At 38.5% G+C, this 18,348-nt stretch overlaps 1 protein-coding gene across 1 annotated transcript in view; it reads right to left on the bottom strand.

The window, feature by feature from the left end:
- The window catches only part of EYS (eyes shut homolog), a gene marked incomplete at both ends in the record, with an annotated part of 656,806 nt that overhangs the window by 422,875 nt on the left and 215,583 nt on the right, over positions 1 to 18,348 (bottom strand). The window contains 2 exons of the mRNA XM_079532608.1: positions 16,641 to 16,786; positions 17,420 to 17,527. Coding sequence (XP_079388734.1) covers positions 16,641 to 16,786; positions 17,420 to 17,527 — 254 coding nt within the window. The remainder of the gene's footprint in view (positions 1 to 16,640; positions 16,787 to 17,419; positions 17,528 to 18,348) is intronic.

The raw sequence follows: 18,348 nt of genomic DNA, 5'->3' as shown, positions 1-18,348 counted from the left end.
AAATATGGCTAAAAACTCAATGTGTCATTCTCTTCTTGGGACACAAGGAATCACAATTACCACTCCTATGTAATGTAATATTTCCATTACACTTTAAATGCGCTATCAGAAATGAGACAATGCTGTCCTTGGTGGTTTTTTGGACCTAACTCCACATTGAGCTGCTTGGTCTGATCTCTTGGCTACCATTGCTGTCAGCAAGAGCTTGGGCTAGAGACCTCACAAGACCCATTCCAATATGAATTATTCTTACTCAAGACTGAAATTTCCTTCGTTGCTTGACCCTAAGCCTGATTAGAATCATAGAATCACAAAGTTGGTTGGACTAGATGATCTTGCAGGTTTCCATCTTCTCATTATCATTGCTACCACAAACTAAACCATATATCGTAGCTAGCTCCTCATCCAGGCATCTCTTGAACACTGCCAGGGACCACCTCCCTGGGCAGCCATTCCAGTGCCCTGACCACTTGCTGAGAGAAAAAGTTTTTCCTTATGTCCAACCTAAACTTGCGGCCATTTCCTCAGGTCCTGTTTGTTGCCTGGGAGAAGAGACCAAACCCCTCTTCATCACAACCTCCCTTCAGGAAGTTGTAGAGTGCAATGAGGTCTCCCCTGAACTTTCTCTTCTCCAGACTAAACAAGCCCAGCTCCCTCAGTCTCTTCTCATAAGACTTGTGATCCAGACACCTCACCAGTTTTGTTGCCCTTCTCTGGACACACTCCAGGGCATCAATGTCTTTCTTGTAGCGAGGAACCCAAAACTGAACACAGTACTCAAGGTGCAGCCTCACCAGTGCTGAGTACAGGGGGATGATCACCTCCCTGCTCCTGCTGGCCACACTATTTCTAATGCAGGCCGGGATGCCATTGGACCTCTTGGCCACCTCGGTACACTGTCGGCTCATGTTCAGCCAAGCATCAACCAACACCCCCAGGTCCCTTTCCTCTTCACAATCACCCAGCCACTCATCCCCAAGTCTACAACACTGCATGGGGTTGTTGTGGCCAAAGTGCAGGACCTGACATTTGGCCTTGTTGAACCTCATCCCATTCACCTCAGCCCAGTAATCCAGCTTATCCAGATCCCTCTGAAGGCCCTCCCTACCCTCAGGCAGATCAACACCACCTCCCAACTTGGTGTCATCTGTAAACTTACTGAGGGTGCACTCAATCCCCTCATCTAGGTCATCAATAAAGATATCAAAGAAGAGGGGCCCCAGTACTGACCTCTGGGGGACACCACTTGTAATGGGTCACCAGTTGGACTTCACTCCATTCACCACTACCCGCAGGGCATGGCCCTCTAGCCAGTTTCTTACCCAAAGAAGGGTATATAAACAGGCAGCCAGTTTCCCCAGAAGAAGCCTGTGACAGACCATGTTAAAAGCTTTGCTGAAGTCTAGGTAGACTACATCAACAGCCTTTCCCTTGTCTACCAGTCTGGTCACTCAGTCATAGAAGGAGAGGAGGTTGGTCAAGCACGACCTGCCTTTCATGAACCTGTGCTGGCTGGGTCTGATCCCCTGGATGCCATGCACATGTAGTGTGATCTCACCCAAGATGATTTGCTCCATAACTTTCCCCAGCACTGATGTCAGGCTGACAGGACTGTAGTTCCCCGGATCCTCCTTACGGCCCTTCTTGTAGATGGGAGTCACATCAGCAAGCCTTGAATCCTCTGGGACGTCTCCAGTTAACCAGGAATGCTGATAGATGGCTGTAAGATATTATTCTGTTACATCATTGTCTCAAAGCTTACTGGGGACACAGATGAACAAATCCAAGTAAGTCCTGGGCAGGGGTTGAGAAACCCTTTGTCTGGAGAACTTTGATGGACAAGTCCTGGGCAAGGGTTGTGAAATCCTTTGTCTGGGGGACACAGATGGACAAGGCCAGGGACAACAAAAGAGAGAGAGAGAGAGAGAGAGAGAGAGAGAGAGAGCTTAATAGTTGTGAAGCGGTCATTTGTGTGAACTTATCTCAAGGAAGATGGCCATCTCAGAGGGTACTCACATGACTCTTGCTCGAGTGCCCAGGGATGTCATGTAGGAGAAAAAGTAGGATAAAAGAGGAATTGAAAATCATGACGTTTAGGTTTTCTGGCAACAGATTCCTCATGAAGAAGTTTCTGCCATGAGAAGCCTCACTACCTGCCTCTCTCCCTTCTAGACTTGCTCTGCGCTCTACCACGATGCTGAAGAAGAACAAAGGTGTCTGCCATCAGATTCCTCACTACGGAATTCCTGCATGCTGACAGACTCTCCTGGGCCTGAATCCTGAGTCCTGGGCTACCTGAATCCTGCTGCTTCCTGCCATACTGGCTCTGCGACTGCCTCCTGCTGCCTGCTTGCTGCTCAAGGCCGGCCATGCTGCTGCTGCTCTCCCCCCAGCTGCTTTTGCCTCAGACCTTCAAAACATCGTGCAACGGGACCACTGCTGGATCCTGGTGGTGACTATCCTTGCTTTACACGATTCTTGCTTCTTTCCTATCTTTTCTATTGCCCTCCTTCCCTTCCCTGTCTCCCTGATTAGGATTTATAATAAACTGGTTGGACTAACATATGAACCGTTGTTTCTTCTCATGCCAGGTATACAGATATTAAAAGAACCTCATCTCCCTCCTATAAATTGGAGCGAGAAAATGGCTGAGAGGGCTTGGGGCAATCACCCTGCCAGCTCCATCAGCACCAGAGGGTGGAGCCCGTCTGGTTCCATAAACTTGTGACAGTCCAGATTAAGGAGGAGCTCTCTAACTGTCTCCACCTGAATCGCTGGGAATATTCTGGGAATATCGCTGGGAATATTCTGAATATTCTGGGAGTAGCATCCCAGACTTCCAGATCAGGGTGTAAAATGCCTGGAGGATAACTGGTCCGGCTATTAAAGGCAGATGTAAGGAAGGCATTGAGGACCTCAGCCTTCTCCTTATCTTCAGTGGTCACATTTCCTGCTGCATCAAGTATAGGATGAAAATTCTCCTTGGTTCTTCTTTTACCGTTGATATATTTATAAAAGGATTTTTTATTCTTTTTTACTGCAGTGGCCAATCTGAGTTCAAATGGCAAAATGCAAAAGATCAAAGGTATGCAATGGGTCAAAGAAGCAGATGACAGTGCAACAAGAATTTGGTTACATGGAAAATTAGCTGTAAACAAGCATGAACTTAATTCCTTCATTTTCAATATTATTATGATATTTAAGAATACTATCTGGTCAAATCCTACTTCCTCCAAAAAGTTGCAAAAAAAAGAAAGTCAGTAAAGAAGTTAGGCTGCTTTTATTCCTTTCAGACTGATGTTAAAAACGTACTGAGACTCCATGCAGGCAAGATGGTACAGAAACTTGAAAACGGGAACAAGAAATAATTACTGATGAGAAAAATGTATTAGAATACAGTTATGCTTTGAGCAGTGTGCTTAAGCAAGCATGTTTGATTCATTTAAATACTGTAGCACAATACCTTTTCTATTTATGCCAAATGAGAATTTTGCAATTTACAACAGTGTTTTAGAGAGACTGTGGGGAAATAAAACAGATCAAAGTCACATAATTGGCAAGACCTGAAGAGCTGCCCCACACGCTTTTTCATTAGAAACTAGGAACAAACAATAGAATGGCTAAGAAAACCAGTAGATTTTTAACAGGGAACGCTAGCCGATTTTATTTCAATGAATAAAATAGCTTTTATGTAGTCATCTACTTTTCTGAATCCTTTTGAGGTTAAGACAGTTTGCTGGCAAAGACAGCTTTAGAGAACCTAAAAAATCCGTGATGCTATCACTGCTATGCTCTTCAGAAATACAAAGAAGCACAACATTAGGGTAACTGTTCTAACATAGAGTATGCTGTGTTCTGCTAAGTGAAACACTCCCCCAGCAGTCATTTGTTTTGCCATTTAACACTACCACTGATTGAAACATCCAATAATGACTTGTTTTTATCTAAATGGTTCCTGGTCATGACATTTTCTCAATACCTAGCAAAAGAAAGAAACAATATTATAAATCACTATTAAAACATTCTTATTTCACTTATTATCATTTAGAAATACAACAAAAACTTAATGTAGAAGATTTAGACATTAAATACATTTACAACTTACAGAAAGCTCAAAGAAATACTGCAAAATCACAGAAGAATAGACTGGCATTATAATGCATAATGTTCCTCTGTGTTGTTAATACTAAAGCTGCTTAAAAGTTCCTTTTTCATTGTATCTGTAGCAGAGCAATTTGTGTGGAAATTGAGATTTCAATCCCCTGGGTCTTTGTAACTCTTACAGAATAGAAACTCCTTCAGGACATGCAAAGTAGTATGCTTGAATATATTCAAAGACCATTCCAAAGATAAACTTGCTGAAAAGCACAGTGCCTTCCCCAGCTAGCAGTAACAACAGTATTACCACACATCAAGTCTCTAACAGTTGTATCAGTGTTTTTTCAGATTTGTTTCAGATATAACGTGGGTATAATTTAGGCACACTTTTAGGTCTTGAAGCCCTTAGATAATTTGAATTCTCTCCTAATCATAGATTCATAGAATAGCTTGAACTGGAAGGGAGCATAAAGACTATCCAGTTCCACCCTTCCCTGTCATGGGAAGTGTTACCACCCAGTAGATCAGGCTGCCCAGGGCTTAAACGTGTCCTGGGATGGGGCATCCACAGCTTCAATGGGCAGCCTCACCAGCCTTCTATGCCAGCTCCTCACCACACTCTGATTAACAAATTTCTTCCTAACATATAGTATAAATCTCCCCTCTTTTACTCTAAAGATATTTCCCCTTGTCCTGTCATTACGAGACTATGTAAAAAGTCAGCCCCTCTCCTGCATATAAGCTCCCTTCAAGTACTAGAAGGATGCAATGAGGTCTCACCAGTGCCTTTTCTTCCCTAAGCTAACCAAGCCCAGCTTTTTGAGCCTTTATTCATAGGAGAGGTTCTCCATCCCTTTCATCATTTTTGTGGCCCTTCTCTGGACCCTCTCCAACAGCTCTCTATTTCTCCTGGGGACCCCAGGCCTGGACACAGTACTCCAGATGGGGCCTCACAAGGGCAGAGCAGAGGGGGACAACCACCTCCTTCACCCTGCTGGCCACCCCTTTTTTGAGGCCTTCTGGGCTGCAAGCACACAGTGCTGGCTCATGTCTAGCTTTTCATTCACCAGCCCCACAAACTGCTCTCCACAGGGCTGGTCCCAGTGAGTTCTAACAAGTTACTGTAACAGACAATCTTTTGGACATTTTTACTAGATGGTCCTATCCCAAAAATTTAAGGTCAAAAAAATCTTGAGGGAAGAACTCATCTGCTTTAGCATGAAACACAGATCTAATTGACTATGATAAGATAAATTAGAATTTTAGTAACTTCAATTTGCTTAGCTGGAAATTGTCTCTATTTTATTAAATTATTCTGTTGCTTTAAATAGTGTGTGTCATAAGAAAGGTGCATATAGTACATATAGTATCATGATCAAAAACGCAAGTCTAGCCATAGAATTTCAAAGCAGCACTTCCATAATTAGGATGGAATGTTTAATAGTGATTCTGCTCTTGTGATAGTTTTCTGGAGGAACAGATTTTTAAAAATATTCTTAGTAGTGCTATGATTTCTTTGATAGTCCCTTTGTGGCAACAACATAAAAATAACAAGAATTATGCCAATATTCTAGTAGACAGAAATTACTAGCAGAAGAAAGGTTCAAAATTTTCACCAATCATTCTCATCTATGTATTTATGGAAAGTGATACTTCTAATCTTCAACTTTATCAGACCAACATCTTACCTTCTATTAGCTAAGTCAGAGTAGGAACATAGTAAAATTGGTTTCAAACTTCCATTTTAACAGTATCTCCTAAGTATTACCAACATATAAATACTAGACATATATTCTGCCTAGGAATTAACTGCCTTATCAGAAAGCCTGGACACAGACCAGAGGATTTTTCCGTGCTAGATTTGACATAGGCTACACTCACAGCTTGCTGGTATTAAAAACACCTTAGATATAGACAAGCAAAATTTGAGGTCCAACAAAGAAGTAAGTTATGGAAGATGAGTTCAGGTCTCAGAGAAAGGTTTCATCATTATGGTTTAGCTAATCCAAATAACCTTGCGCTTGAGAATTACGGTTCACACATAGGCATTTACTTGCAAAAGCTGCCATGTACTAAGTTATTTCTGTATTAAACTAGAAGCATATCAGCTACTAAATTTAAAGTATTCTACTTGGCAGCCTCAGCAAAATCCATAACTCTGAGGAAACCAACCTTTCCACAAAATCCACATGGGAGACAAGTACCTAAGGACTTCAGAAACCTGTAAAAAGGGAAAGAACTACCAGCGCATGCCTAAGCAGTTTAATGCAGTAGAATGTTAAGAGTTCCTAAGAAATATGTTCAAAGAAGTAGCTCTGGAAGGTCAAAAGCACTTTAATCTTGTTAGTATGGCATTATATCTGGCTTTACTGCCACATTTCAAGAGGCTGGGGCTGACACACCATGCTGATGCAGTTAAAATCTTTTTACGTTCAATATAGCTGCAAAATCTTGGTTTGTGACGTGCAGTATGTTCACTGGTGCTCATTACATGAGTTTAAGCAATCATCTTCCTTCATTTTCACTAAATAATAACTTTTTCCAAATCTTTCCAAAATTACTAGCTTTGGAGCAAGAATGTTTCAGATAGCCTGCATATATGGCATGTACTGGATTGGATATGTACTGGTAATTTTGTTTTGAATTTTTTATTTTTTTATTTTTCTCAGTATAGAATCATAGAACCATAGAATAGCTTGGATTGGAAGGGACTCCATGGATCATCAAGTTCCAAACCCACTGCCACAGGCAGAGCCATCAACCTCCATATCTAATACTAGTCCAGGATGCCCAAGGCCCCATCCAATCTGGCCTTGAACACCTCCAGGGACGGGGCATCCACAATCTCTCTGGGCAGCCTGTTCCAGCACCTCACTTCTCTCTTGGAAAAGAACTTCCTCCTGATATCCAACCTCAATCTTCTCTCCCTCAACTTAAAAACATTTCCCCTTGTCCTACTATTATCTACCCTTGTAAAGAGTTGACTCCCCTCCTATTTGTAGGCTCCTTTTCAGTACTGGAAGGCTGCAATGAGGTCACCTCACAGTCATCACTTCTCCAGGCTGAACAAACCCAGATCCCTCAGTCTGTCATTAGAAGTAATTAATATTTAATAGACAAGCTAGAGACACAGAGAACTGTAGGAGAGAATGAATCAGCATAATCCTACGTTATGTGCAAGAATCAGAGCTGAGACTTTGTTCTGGTCAATACAGAGCGATATATGGAGTTAGTGACCTCTGTGAAGGTGCAGAAAGCTTGGATAAAAGTCTGAGTGAACCAAAACTGAGATTTTCTCCTAGTCATTAATTGCTTTTGTGTGGTGAGTACAGCGAAAAATAGGTGTAGGTTGTCACATACGCGTGACTGAATGAATACAGTGATATCTTTATGATTATAACATGGTGCCTTCTACAAAGATGCTATTCAAAATTCAGTATTACTTCTCTTCAGCACTCAACAATAAGAGGTATAGTTTGTTCTGTTCCTCTTTTACTGACTTGTATTAATCCAGTAAGAGAAGCTGTATCTGTTTGAAGATGAATAGTAGCTAACTACACAGCACATAGGTGAAATCACCTTAGAAATACTGTAATACACAGTCAAATTTCACAGTAATGAACATAAAGAACAAACACTTCACTTTTAGATGTTCCTTGCCAATAGACAAGGATTTTTTTCCCTAAAGGCATAGATCCGTAAGGCAAAAACAATTATATTTCACTAAATAAGGAGAGTGTACTGTCATCCAGGTTCCTAATCACCAGTTTCAATTTGTAAACACAGTGAAAGTCACTGTTGCTGAACAGTCACTACAAATAGGTTGTAGAATCACATATTTTGAGCTTAATCTGTAAGTGTGTTTGCAGCTTCAAAGCAGTGATGTTATTGAACAGCTAAGAATCCTATTCGTAAGAAAGAAATAGATAGTTATTGAAATTACCTACTTAATGATCGGAGAATTTGCATGTACTACAGAGACCTTTCTTATGAACAGGATTCTTAGTTGTTCAATAACATCACTGCTTTGAAGCTGCAAACACATTTATCTAGCTGTCTAGTTGGAAGTCCCTGCTGTATGGCATACTAGTCTTGACAGACCACAAAAATCTTTCCTCTAAGAATTTATTCTATGCACCGGTCTATCTTCCCCTATTGCTGATGTTGTAGTTACAAGATCTGAAGTAGAACTTTCAAAGGGTTACCTCCAAAAAGTGGCTTTTGGTGGCTAAAAATTAGGCATGGTAATGTAACCATGGGTGCCTAGTTTCTGTTCTGGCATTCAGACCACTGGGCCACATCTACAAATTCTTCTATTTCATTCCTGTAGTTCAATATCCAATGCATTGTATCTTGGGATGCTGAGAAAACTGGCTTTATCCTTGGAAAGCTGCTTTTAATCAAGGCTGAAAGTGCATGCAAACTTGAAAGTTCTCATTCTGAAAGGGTGGTCCCCAGTCACTTGCGGAAGACAAACATTGTATTCACCTCCCTCCCATAAACCAGAAAGATTATCTGGGGAACTAAAGGCCAATCAGCCTCACATCAGTCCCTGGAAAGATGATAAATTGAAGATATTTCTGAGACCTGAAAATAGTGACTGGAACAGTTAGCATAGGGAAAACCATGCCTGATCATCTTGTTTGCCTTCTATGATGAAATGACTAGGTTTTTGGAAGAAGGGAGAGAAGTGAAGGTACAAATCTTAATTTTTGCACAGCTTTAACACTGAATTGGTGTTCCTGTACCCAAGTTAAGTTGTTACAGTCTGGAAGAGTGGACAATTGGATGGCTATAACAGTCTGGATGATTGGACTAGGAGAGATTATTTTCTACCTGGAGGCTGATTATCAAATGCATTACCTTAGATTTGGCACCACTAGTCTCAAAAACCTGAGGGAGGCCTGAGAATGAACTAATTAAATAGTAAAAAAAAAAAAAAAAAGACAGTGAGTAACTCAGTTTTCCATGTCTTTTGTCTCCAGTTCCACTCACCACTCTGAATAATATATTCTTTTTCCTTTGCCTTACTTTGCTGACGGTGTACATCCAGAAGGATTCCTTCCCCAGTCTTCTCTACACTCAGCTCTACCTGAGATCAACTCTGAGCATTCAGACAATGATTCTCTAGTCACTTCAGGGAGCCCACCTTGCTCCTTCTGTCGTATGTGCTTCTTTTCTGCATCATGGCTCAGTCGGATATTCCCTTGCCATGTTTTCTTGCAGCTCTTCTCCTTGATCAGGGATAAATGGTAACTGGAACAAAACTGTTACCAGACTAAAGTTTAAATGGTCAAGGAATGGCTTAAGGCTTTAGTTAGTAGAGTTTAAGCACTTTGAAAGTTAAAAGCAAAGTTTATTTCCAGATCTTGGCTTTCTTGATATGCAGTACTCTTGTATGTTTCTTTTATGCCAGAAATCTTCTGAATGATGTTGAAACTCAGCAAGTACAGCAGAATGTGCATCCTCTTTTCCTTAGAAATCAAAGAAACTTACAGCATGGACATTACAGCACTTCTCAGGAAAATTGATAAGGTGAGTTTTCCTCTTCAAGACGGGAGTTTTCACTGGACCAACATCGATGTGAATGCTCTAAATATTAAACTAAAAGACATATACCACTACCTCTAGCCACTTCTGTCAGCATACATGTTAGATTTGTTCTCAGCACATCAATCACTTTTGGATTCTTTAGATACTCAAGCTGTATCTCCCTTTGATGTCTCAGGGAGCACTCCATGAGATTCTTCCCCTCTGACTCTTAAGTAGATGAGTCATTCTTTTAGCCGTGTAGTTGCTCTTCTTCCTCTGTATATCAATAGCAAGTAGCAAAGACAGAGCTCTGAAGACTCAGATGTAATCGCTGCCTGTTAGTTGGCAGCAGAAAGGTGTAGAAACAGCTGTGAAGGTCAGAAAGATAAACCAAACTTTTCTTTTTTTGTTAAGTCTGCATAAAAAACAGAACAGAGTTTTCTTTGCCAGGCAGACAAAATAAACGTCAGGTTTTAAGGCTCAGGATAAAAAAAAAAACAAACAAAAACAACTGGGCTTCAAACCCAAAATTATAGATAGAAGAAGATGAAGTAAAATTTAAGCCAAGGTTTTGACCTAATTTAACATAAAACTTATATGTCTTCTTAGTTACTTCCAAATGTCAATTTGTACTATGTTATAGTGAAAAAAGTCTACGTGGGGTACTGTCTGACATTAAAAAGCTAGCTATTTGAATTTAAGAAATAACTACTGTGCTCTGAAGAAAGGATGACTAAACTTTCACAGCAATAAGTGTTTTCATGGTACTTACATCATTTTTGGCATTTTCTTAATCACATGTCTAATAATTGGCTGTTTGAATCAAAATTTTGAATTTGTATACTTGTTTTACACAGTTTTAACCTTTAAATCCCTGTTTTTTTTTGTTTTGGATTTGTGTATCAAGGTGTTGTATGGGGGAGCTGCAGGTGGAGTGGGGAAGAGGCTGAGACTGCTTTGTGCTGGATGCAGCCTACTCAGCAATGGACCTACTAATGGACACAGTTGCTAGCGATGCCTCTGCAAAAGTGCATTTAAGAAAGGGAAAAAGACTGCACAGGCAGAGTGAGGAATGAGGGAAAAAGTAGCATAGGAAACAGTTCTATGAAGAGCAAGTTCAGAGAAAAAGGAGGGAAAAGAGTAGTCCAGGCAGCAGAGCAGAGATTTCTCAGTAGCCCATGTAGGAGCCCACAGTACAGCAGTGAGGTTCCCCTGCAACCTTCAGAGAGAACCGTGGCAAACCAGAAATTCAGACTGCAGCCCATGGAGGAGTCCCACACATACAGGAACCAAAGAAAACTGTGAGGAGTAGGGAATAGTAGAGAGGAGCTGTTAAGAAATTACTGCACCTACAATTACTCTGCGTTGCTTGGAGAGGGGAAAATAAGAGTAATTGGGGAATGATGTTGAAGAACTGGGGTGAGGGAAACATGATAGCTTAATTTCTTTACTTCTGACCATCCAAAAATCTTAATTGGCAATAATATCAGTTCTGCCTAAATTGAGTCTGTGTCACCTGTGATTATGAGGTAAATGACCTCCCTGTCTTTTTTTTGACCATGACCTTTTTCAGCTTACAAGCAACCATTGGCAACAACAACAAAAAGCCACCATAGTATTCGCAAGGTATCTCAGAATTATGTAGTTAACCTCAAGAAGAAAAAAAAAAAATCAACAGGAAGAACAGACTTACAAATTAGTAAATCTGTCAACGAGTGCAGTGAGAATATTTGTTAAACCAAGAATCCTTCCAAGTGAAGCAAGAAAACATTGTACAAAACAATTCTCTAGTTAAAAAAACTTGTATTCTAATTAAATTCATTCTGCAGCAGACTTGGTGGCCCAATCACTTATAGTTTATACTTCAATATAAAATCATTTTTTTTGCAAACGTGAAAGAATATTTAATTTGAGGCATGTCTGTGTTTTCTGGATTGTACTTAGACATAACGTTGTTCAGAAGATAAAATTTAAAGAAAAAAAGGATTAACACCTTAATCATGAAAAAGTATTTAAGTGTAAGTGATCATCATACATTATGCTTAGTTAGTTATTACTTTGTTATATTGCACAGCTGAGGCATGAGCTATATTAATTTTTTAATTAGTTGTTTTTTAAAAGCGTGGAAAACGTATGTATTTTTTTCTTGACATTTACATAATTGTATATCAATGCACATTCAGAATGGAACATTACATTAATTTGGATTAATGAGGATATAGTCACGCATAGTTGATTACAGTTCATTATTTCAATTTTAATTTTAATTCCACAATGAGTCACTTGAGTTCTACTTGTTTCATTGTACCTTTAGTTTCCATAACAAATGCTTAGTCTGTCAAGCCAAAATTACATATATGAAGTAGCTTTTGATTTTGATTTCCCTTTTAGCTATCAAAATTTTAAACATATTCCTCAAAGTTTGTATCCACCAGAGAAGCTGGTGATGGGCAAGAGGCTGGGAAAAGAAAAATATGTCTGCTCACCCAAACAGACCAAAGGAGATTCTCTATACCATACAGAATACCAAGCTCAGCAGTAAAAATGAAGATAAATGAGGAGGAGAGAGTGCACTCATTTAGGAAGCCTTAAAAGTAGCTGGATATCACCTGCTGACGGGAAGTAGAGATTTATTTTCTTTGCTTCCATAGAAGTTTTTTTCATCATACTTTGTCCCAGCCCTGCTTAAAAGAGGGAGAGAGAGAGCGTGGGCACCTGACCTGCGTGGTTGAACAAGTCAGACAAAAAAGCAGAATGCAAGAGGCAAAAGGTAGATCAGATAGATCAGGTGGCCTGCAAAAATATGGAACTGCCATCCAATCTTGCTAGGATAGGATTAGGAAAGCCAGAGTTGACCAGTAGTTGAATCTGGCAGGGAAATTGTATAGCAACAATAAGGGATTTGACAAGTACATTAAAAAAAGAAATACTTTTTCACTTTAGTCCTTACATATTCAGTGCCATCAATATGATTGAAGAGGTGTATTTTTAGTTGAAAAATTAATAGAAAATTAGTTTGTTTTTTTTGTTTTTTTTTTTTTTAACTTGTGGTAAAGCATTCCTTTAACTCAAAAATAAATTTGGAGGGCTATTTTCTAAGCAAGCACAATTTTCAAGTGTGAAATTCAATTGTTCATGTTTTATTTACAAATACAATTTTTCAAAGATTACAATATTTTTGCTTGTGTTGCTGCTTCTATTTTGGCAAGAATCAGGCCACTTGTACTTATCACTTTTTCAAACACTTTCAGTTGTCTTAAATCTGTTGGTAGCTCAATTATATTTGCCTCTTCCCATTCCTGGCTGCATAAATCATGAGTGTAAACTCCATTTGAGTCTTTAAAGACCATTCACTCAGTCTTAAATTGTGGAAGCACACAAAGGAAAAAGTATTCAATTAGCATCTGGAAGAGAGTAGAATTCAACATGTACGAATGAAGCACTTGCCATTCTTTCTTCAGTTTTAGATGAAGACACCTAATACCTATTTATGAGCCATCTAAGCCTAAGCAATACAATCTGCAGAGGTTAAATAAAAATAATCACAAGAACTTGAAGACTGAGTCAGTTGACATAAAAGGCACTCAGGGAACGATAAGTTACCTAAAGTTGGCTTACTGTGCTGTATGGGTTCCAATACTACAGTGTAAATCTTGTAGTTATTTAGGTTCCATGGGAAAGGAATGACTTTCTGGAGCTAGAGACAAAATAGAATGCACTGGGAGAAATGTAAAACAGCAGACGAGATCCTTGTTTAGGCAAGATATCTTGATGCCATGATCTGACAGCCGAACAGATTGCTAAAATCCTTTGATTGCCCAATTCTTATTTCAAATTTACAAAATTACTGAAGAGTAGAAGGACGCCTTTCTTTAAATTGACACATAGTCTTTGTTCATAGTGGCACTAAATGTATTTTTTTGCAGTATCTGTTTCAGTGTAATTAACAGGAATATTTCACAATCATATCACATTTCAGAAACTGTACTGAACATATTTTAAAAGGTATGTACTTCCTGTAGAAAAGAAAAAAAAATGTATAACATTGCTTTTCAGTATTTGCAATCTGATTTCATACTTAGGTGTAGTAAACTAGAATCATAAAGTCAGAGAATCATTCAACCATAGAAAATCCTAAATTGGAACAGAATCAGAATGATCATCAAGATATATTTCTGAGTAGGATTAAATATGATTTGTGATCATTTTTGAGATTGAACCTGTTCCTTCTGGGTCTTAAATGATATCCTCTATTGCCACCCTCCCCTGTACTAGCAATTCCTACTTATCCTATTGATTCATTTTTTTGTAAATGTCATGTGTCTTGAATCATAAGGAATTAGACAGTCTGGCTAATAAAATGACACAACTTCATAACAACAACAAATCCATTAAGACAATATTATCTCCAATTGAGAGTGATATGGTTATATTGCTATATGGGAAAAATGGAAAAGGGTCAGGTTAACATATTTGACTAAGTATCAGGGTTAGGCAGAAATCCAATTTTCAATACTACTCTCCAGCAATTAATTATTTTTATAATTAGTAAACAATGAAGATGGCAATATTAGAAGCAAAAAAACTCCAACATTAGTATATTCTTAGACCCTTAGACTACTCACTAATACTCATTCTACAGCACAGCATATTCAAGTGGAATATTCCCAACACATTGACTCATATAATCTAATTTTACTGAAGTCTGTTTCACAATTCTGGGGAGCAGTGCCTTTGTCTGAAAAGACCTTGCTTTGAAATCAAACTAACTTTCACTTGATGCTGGGTGCCATGGAGTTGACTAGATCAATCTATTTCCGTGACAGGGGCGACAGGCCTCTGCCCTCCCCCCCCACCCCAGTCCCACAAAAAATGGGAAGGAAGGAAGGGAGGAAAAGAGCAGCGGCAACAATCTATGGAGGAAAACTTATTTTACTATAATATTGGAATACAAGATAACACAATATATACAATTTAATTGAAATTGAGATGAATAAATCAGACAAGATGAGAGAGAGAGAGAGTTCCCGGGACCGATTCAAGCCTGAAAAGCTTGGAACGACTAGGAAAGCACCCTCCAGCACCCACTGCAAGGCAGCAAGAGAGCGCCCCCCCCCACCCGGAAGGGCCAGATCCCGTGACTGCTGTAATGTACAGGGATAGGTACCTGGGATTGGGGCAGTGATACTTTAACGCCCCGTACACTACATGATGTTTTGATGTGGAATACTGAAACCCAAAAACAAAAAACAAAAACAAAAAAACATAGAACCATGACACTGGGTCTTTAAACTTTCTTGTAGATTATGTTTGCTTTCAAACAGAAATTGAAGATGCTGCACATACAGCTTTGCATCTTCATTTTAAACCCTTATCACCTGTCAGATTTCTGAAAGCAACTGCTTCTCCAGACACTTTGTATTGGGTGAATTATTCCTAGAGACAAGTAAAGCGTACGTTCCGTAGTACATTTTAAGGGTGAAAAAAATCACTCACTGTAATTAAGTGATGAAAAATCTATCATTAATTTTTAAGTAATGATTCAGTGTTTATTTATAGTCATCCAGATTATCACAGCACCATTATTAAGAAATAAATAACACTAAATAACAGTAACAGTTGCCCTTATAAATATAAGGAAGAGTAAAGAATTTTTAGCAATAGATAACTTCTTGTATGAGAAAAATACTACAGCTTATTAAAAAAAAACCCACAAAATAGTGAAAATAAAGGAAAAAAACACATTATCCTTGTAGGTTGAGCAAGGAAAATGAACTCAAATCAAACTTGTAAGTTAAATAAACGTTGTAACATACTTGCAGATGCCTTGTTCCTTTTCAAATCAGAAGTCTGCAATACAGATATTTTGCCTTTTGTGAATAACTAAAGGTGAAGACAGTTCCTTTAAAGTCTAGTAGTTACAATTTTTAATGTGCAGCATCACTACATTACTGCAACCACTAACGAACCAAATTTCTATGATACTCAAGAAGTACTATTTACAACAGTCATTTCTGAAAATAATGTTCTGAGAAAAAAAATGCTTTTAAACTTTTAGACAAGGGAGTTATATGGTTTTTCCTAAATTTTGCTGACATGTCAAGAAAAAACTGAAGAATACAGCATGTGTGAGATATAAATTAAAGTTTATGACAAAGGGAAGGTTATACAACCATATGTATTTTCCCTGAACTATTTTATCTGTTCTGCAGAGAAGACACATTCCTCTTAGCCTTTGAGATGCTTAGAGAATCATTTTTAATCTTAGGAACTTATGTCATATTCATCACAGGCTGAAATGAGTACAAAATTCATTTTATGCAGAACAGAAGCAGAAATCTTGCAATTTGAGGCAGGCAATTATCAATACTTCTGCAAGAGCAATTATATGACCCCAAGTATATTCAGATAGCTTAAGCTGGATATATCAAAACACTAAGTATGAACTGTTCTGTTACATGCAGAAATATGAATTACATGCAAAGCATTAAAGTAAATGTCAGCATCAATTCTGAATATCTAATATTATACTAATTTAGTATATTTGTACCCATCAAAATTTTTGGCATTAGTTCTGTAAAAATGTAATGATCAACAGCAACACTGTCAAGTCCAACATGTTGGCAACGTCAAAGTACTCCTACGGTTACGTGCAAACACAGATGATGAGGTAGAATTTATTGTGTTTGTAAAAATTACTTTGTATGTGCAACAATTCTCTATTTCTTGGCTAACTTCAAAAACCAGCAATTTTCTTTGCACTATTCAGTCTCTCTTTTAGTGTGTTTCAGCTTAATGTGCAGGTGATTAAAGACTACATAAATCAACCCTAAAGGTACGTAACACCTTGAGCTCCTTAGCAAGATCAAGGTTCTATCTGAATTAATATTGATTTATCCTCCAAAAAGCAAATGATCCTGTGTCCTTTTCCTTCATTTAGTTGAGGCCATCGCTATAAAATTAAAACCCAAGAAAAAGACCTCTCCACTGTGGTAGGGAACAAACTATACCTGTGAATCCAGGAGAACAGAAACACTGATAGCCTCCAAGCCTGTTGATGCAGCTTCCTCCATTCAAGCAAGGCAGAGTTTCACACTCATTTACATCTATCTCACATAGAGACCCATAGTATCCAGGTGTACAATTACAGAGGAATCTTTAGAAAAGAGAAAATCTGGTCACTCAACAGAAGCAAATAACACAATCTATCCTAATATTCTGAAGCTGTATGTTCTTGATGTCAAGCTCTCATCCCTAATAACCATTCATATTAAAATAATTAACAGGCTCTTCCCATATGCATGTTCTTTCTAAAGCAAGAACAGATATTCAGTGCCTTTTTCAGGTTAGTAGGAAAATACTGAACAATAATTTTAGCTGGACCTACCCAAAACCACACGAAGGCTGATATCTTGACACAAGTCTCTGAGAAACTGTAGCACTGTGAATACACACACAAGACACAGTGTTTCTCTCCCAATTGCACTTTAGTAGTAAGCAGTTACCTTAGAAAATGTCATTCCTGGACACTCTCTTTTCAGAGAAATACAACTATCTAACCGAAGATCAACTATGTTATTTCATTTATTTTAAATTTAAAATAATAATTAAAAAAAATCAGATCACCTCAGAAACAAAAAGTTGAATCAGCAGAATTTGCCTTTTTTTTTAAAATACAGAATCCTTGCCAAAGGTCTCATCTTAGCCTTAATGCACGGAAGTAGACTTCATAGATAAAGAAATATCTGATTTTTTTTTTTTTTTTTTTCATTTATTGATAGTAACTAACCTGTTTATGAGGTCCAGACAAGTCCCACTGTTTTTGCACGGTCTTGATAAGCATTCATTAATCTCCACTTCACACAGTGTCCCAGTGAAGCCATGCTGACAGGAGCACCTGGCAAAAAGGATGTCACTGTTTTACTTTTCATTTTACCATAAAAAGAGTCCTGAAAAACACGTGGCATATTTTTGAGAGCTATGAATCAGCTACAAAATTATGTATTTTTTTCTGAACATTAGAAAGTACTCTATCTAAGCAAACTTTGTAAGTACAGTAAACTTCAGCATAGGAAATAATATTTTTATCATTATTAGTTGAGGACTACAGATTCTGTGCTGATCCAGCTGCGAAGGGACTTGGGGCTGGCCTTGACTTGAGGTGGTTTTTACTTATTTTGAGAACTACCCTGGGACCAGCTGACTGCTGCCTCTCCTACTTTAGCTTCAGCTCTGGAATTAGCACCTATGGTGAGAGTATAACCCACTGGGACACTCATGATGTTACACACATCATGATGTTACACTCATGATGTTACCCCTGTGTGCTGGGGGAGCTGATAAACAGCACTGAAGAAATAAATCATGATAAGGAAACATACAAAAATAGCTTCAATCAGGTATAAGACTGAAGACCACAAAACTACCCTCTGGCAAAGACTTTCAAATACCAGTGATTTACAAAAATGCTGCCAGTTCTTGAGTAAGTCTGATACCCCTGGTCCCAGTATCCAGACAGACTTTGTGAGAAAGACCATAACAAGCACAAGGGCTATATAACTATGTTGTTATAAGCTGTTTTATATTAATTTGGACTAGGAATATTAGTTTTATTGTAACCCAATTAGTAATAGCTGTATTTATATGTGATTAGATTGTTAAGATTTTCATCAGCCTAACAATAAATTCTTTTTGACCACAAGAATATTTTAAGTGTAA

The sequence above is a fragment of the Tetrao urogallus genome (assembly GCF_951394365.1).
Source record: "Tetrao urogallus genome assembly, chromosome: 2".
NCBI classification, from domain to species: Eukaryota; Metazoa; Chordata; class Aves; order Galliformes; family Phasianidae; genus Tetrao; species Tetrao urogallus.
Note: the sequence above shows the minus strand (reverse complement) of the source record. Positions and strands in the feature narration are given on the sequence as shown.